General features: G+C 38.0%; 1 protein-coding gene across 1 annotated transcript; it reads right to left on the minus strand.

The window, feature by feature from the left end:
- Positions 1 to 1,492: 1,492 nt before the first annotated feature.
- On the minus strand, positions 1,493 to 4,141 carry LOC104223160 (laccase-11-like). The gene is made up of 6 exons (XM_009774533.2): positions 3,981 to 4,141; positions 3,696 to 3,847; positions 3,360 to 3,604; positions 3,120 to 3,248; positions 2,090 to 3,013; positions 1,493 to 2,002 (listed from the first exon to the last, which is right to left on the minus strand). Exons 1-6 carry the CDS (start codon positions 4,086 to 4,088, stop codon positions 1,872 to 1,874), a joined length of 1,689 nt encoding a protein of 562 aa, XP_009772835.1. The 5' UTR covers positions 4,089 to 4,141; the 3' UTR covers positions 1,493 to 1,871.
- Between the last annotated feature and the right edge of the window lie 481 nt (positions 4,142 to 4,622).

Below are 4,622 nucleotides of genomic sequence, written 5' to 3' on the forward strand. Positions count from 1 at the left end.
CGACCTTTATGATTTTATGTACTCTTAGAGGCTTGTAGACAGATATCAGGTTTATGGATACGTGTATGGCCTTATTGGCCTATGTGTTGAGTTTACAAATGGTCATGTCGGCCTTATAGGCCTGTATGTCACATGTATAAGTTTGTATATCATGTTGGGTCGTCATATGTTGAGTATTCCCTTATGATTTATTCTTGTTATCTCATGACGGGTTTCTGGCTCATTTACTTAAGATAGTATAATAAGAAAGATATGTTACGTTGGTACTCGGTTGAGTAAGGAACCGGGTGCCCTTCACGGCCCTTCGGTTTGGGTCGTGACAAAAGTGGTATCAGAGCAGTTCTGTCTTAGGGAGTCTACAAGCCGTGTCTAGTAGAGTCTTGTTTATGGGTGTGTTGTGCACCACACTTATAAGCAGGAGGCTACAGGGCATTTAGGACTGTCACTCTTTCTTCTTACTCTAGATCGTGTTGTAGAGCTCAATTGTAAAAATTCAAACTTCTAAATTCTATTGTGTTCGTAATACAACAATACCTCATCCAAATAAATAGATGGTATGAGATTGAATGTGGTTGTGGAAGAATTGAGTCAGAGGAACTCGATTTTGCATCATGCTTATGATGAGCAAATGTGGGGTCTTCAGCAGATCACGTTGGTACTCGGTTGAGTAAGGAACCGGGTGCCCTTCACGGCCCTTCGGTTTGGGTCGTGACATGTATTCATGAATATAGTAACGACAATCACCTTAAAAATAGGTATGTCCAGCTATCTAAAAGAGAGGAAAAACATAAATAGCTTATTTTTATGCTTTAATAATAGTATACCTTTTGCTGTTGGAGGTAAAATTTCCATAAAAAACTAGTCTAAAACATGATGTAAATTTACGAAGCAAAAAGCATAATATTTTGGGATCAAACACAAAATATTCCTTAAATTTTCATTAGGGCACCAATATCCTTTTGAGTATTCAGAATTGGTGCACATATGTTTCTTATTAGTACTGAGAGAAAATGGAAGAGAAATTTTTGATTAGCGGGGAACTTGAATACCGAAGTGTAGCGGTGATGTTGCATATATGTTTCTGTCAGATTATTGCGAAAGCATTACTGAGGTTAGCTCTTAGAGTTACATTTCTATCACTTAACTCTATTAGTACGTCCAATTTTTCGATTCTGCAATTTTTCTTCCTTAGTTTGATTGCGGCATCTTGTGCTACAGATTTCCACATGCAATTACTCAAGTTTCTTTGTTTTCCAGGAAACAGCCATATTAATCTTTCTTATGAATATGACCGGACCGTCCAAACTAAGTTTAAAAAAATCCAGGAAGAAAGGGTTACCTGGTCTCTGTGTGTGTCAGTGTGTGTATGTGTGTGTACATATATAACTTTCATGTAACCGCCTTTGCAATCTGTAAATTCTGAGACTATGCTGCATATATAACTGCATTCTTGAACTCAGATTAGGGGGTTTGAAAACTTGAAAGAAAGAACTATGGCAGAAAAACTAGATTTATTCAGGTTTGCTATAGTTGATAAATCTGTCAAGTCAAAAGCGAGTATCAACATATTGTATTTCAATTCAACCAGTAGCTAGATATTAGATGAAGCAGGAAGTACTTAAAAATAGAAGTCCAAAAACACATTTTTATGTGTGGACCTTTATTACAACTCAAATTACAAACCAATCCCCTTAATTTTCTTGATAGAAACTCCTTTTTTCAATTTTGTATAATTTTCCTACGCACACTGTCTGAAATGTGTATGATCATCCTCAAAGCCTTTTGCTTCCTTATGGCACATCTATAAACGAACTGTATAAACCTACACACGAAGTCCCTTCTGTACCGATGGAAAAGAAAGCCTTGTCAAATTAGCAGCGTGGAAGATCCTTTGGTGGAGGAAGAATATTGTGATCTGATCCTGGTCCATCTTCCACTAAAAATGCTGTTTTCAGTCCCCATCCTGTGTGCAACTCCAGATGACAATGGAAAAACCAGACCCCTTCACAAAAATACGGATATGTTAAGAATAGATTATGAAACAATAGAAATGTTCCTTAACTAATTATCTTGGTTGTAATCTTAGTACCTGGATTATCAGCTCTGAACCGAATAGCAGTCCAACCACCCGTTGGAACACCTACAGTATTTCTTTCTATAGGATCAATCAAGTTGTATTTTGCTGGATCTTTTTTGGGGTCAAAGTTTCCGACACCAGTTCCAACCACAAAGAAATTGTAGCCATGGAGATGGAAAGGATGTGATTCCACCGATAATAAGTTGGTGTCTTGGATTACTAGTTCGACAGTGGAATTGAAAGCAATCTTATTAAGCCTTGTGCCTAGATTTGTCTTTAGGTTGGCTGTAAGAGGTGCCCCTGTAAAATTGAATGGAGTAGGTGGTTTGTCAGGGAAATCTGGAGTATACACACCCTTAATGTTGAAGTAATGAGCTTGAAGAAGTGCAGTTTGTGGCATGCTAAAGGTAATGTTGTTGAGAGAAGCTGTTAACCGAGTTCCATTTAGACAGGTGGGACAAGGATTTATTCCCAGGCCAATTGTAAACAAGAGGTGTCGATCAACATTTAGGGGAACATTTGCTGGATATTTAGGGGTATTTAGGCTTTTGAGTTTAGAGTTATAGGTCAAAGCAAAGTTTGTGTCATTTTGTTCAGGCAAGGTTGGAAGTTTTGGGAGTACAGTTTGTGGGATTCCCTTATACTGGAATATAGCAGTAGCAGTCTTGTTATCCACAGAGATTGGAGCATCCATGAATGCCCTTGCAGCCATGAAATATCTTCCTGGAATTTGGTTGGCACGAACCAGAACGTTTGTAGTCTGCCCTGGCGCAATCAGAATGGCCTCTGTGGTGAATGGTTTCGTGTAGACTGCATCAATTTCTACCACTGTGAAGGTATGATTAGCCAGGGCAAAAAACAGCTCATCATTGAGAGCAGCGTTGATGATTCTCAACAGGTATGTCTTCCCTTTTTCAACTTCCATGGCAAAAGTATCTGAAAAATAAATTCAAATATTAAATGATGTTGGAGCCAAACACTCTAACAGCCATATTTTTTCTCATATACAAGGTTGAAATACTCCAGTCAATGTCAATCTTACGTTTCTCAGAACATGGGAAAAGAGGCCCTGGCTTTCCGTTGATCGTGTGGGCATCAGACATATTAGGAGGTATACCCAAGGCGTTTCCTTGTTTCTCAACTTCTTCTACATCAGCATTCCACCATTCTCCTGTAACACAATCATATGAAGCAATGTCATGTTTTATCATGCTTCGTCATATATAAGAGAAGTTCAAGAAATTTCGGGGTTGAATTATATATTAATGGATGCCACACTCGCCTAGTACAAGTACTTCTTCCCTATCTGGTTGAGGGAAAGGAAAGGGAGTTCCTTGTTGTGGCAAGATCACTATAGGACCATAGACTGTTGCCCTTAGCCAAAGAATGTGTGCATGCCACCATAAGGTTCCTCTTTGTCCTGTTATATTGAAGTCATAAACATAGCTATTTCCTGTCTGAATTGGGCACTGAGTTATGTAAGCCGGCCCGTCTGCCCAACCATTGCGATATTGTTTCAATCCATGCCTGCAAGAACCAGAATAAGAACAGTGAGTATCTGAAATTTGAGAGACTTCAAAATGTTTTGCAACTTTTATCTGAATTTACTGTTTCTTACCAGTGAATGGACAAGTTATATTGTGCAAAGTTAGTAACATTGATTTGAACTCTATCTCCTTCTCTAGCATATATAGTTGGCCCCGGAAATCTCCCATTAACTGTAACAATTGGTTTTGCATGGCACAATCTGCTCACATTTGCCACTTGAACCTGTAAAACACAGAAAGTTGGCCATGATGAAAAGAAAAGAACCAAATGAGGGTATAAAAACAAATCATTAGCTAAGAACCACACAGTAAACCAAAGCATTTTATTTTATTTTTTGAAAATTGGAGGCACAAACATCAAACTGATATTTCTTAAGGGCAGCCTCAGCAGGTAGACAAATGAAACAAAGAAATCCAATGACAAGGAAGCCTAGGACTGGACAGAAACTTGTCTGCTTTGCCATTTTTCTTAGCTAGAAAGTCTCAAACAACTGTGTGAATGGATGATGAGATAAAGGTATAAGTAAGTGGCATATTTATATAAGTGAAATGCCAGAGGCAAAAACAATTTATGAGTTTTTCGGTAGAAGAGGGGGTTGTAACAGAGATTAGGTAGAAAAGGATTTGAATGGGCTGTACTGCAAAGCTTTTAAGCAAAATATGAAATAGACATTTTGTGAGCCATTGACTAGCGTAGAGGCTAAAATCAAAGGCCACCATACTCAATCTAAAAAGGAGGGAAAGTATATACGTACAATAGCATATTAGTTTTGAACTTTAGCTTAACGGTAAAGAAAGACGTAAGCTCACTGTTTGGTGCTATTACATAAGGAGGTGGACGTTATGTAAAATGAGACAGACATTAATTCCTTAAGGAACATTAGTCTTAACTTCAGATTTTGGTTTCTGTCAATAATACTAATTCCTATCGAGTTAACTTCTGGTTTAAGAGCCGGTTTTACTTCTAAGATTTAGTTGCTTTTCTACATTTCCTCGAA

Source organism: Nicotiana sylvestris, chromosome 2 (assembly GCF_000393655.2).
Source record: "Nicotiana sylvestris chromosome 2, ASM39365v2, whole genome shotgun sequence".
Taxonomy (NCBI): domain Eukaryota; kingdom Viridiplantae; phylum Streptophyta; class Magnoliopsida; order Solanales; family Solanaceae; genus Nicotiana; species Nicotiana sylvestris.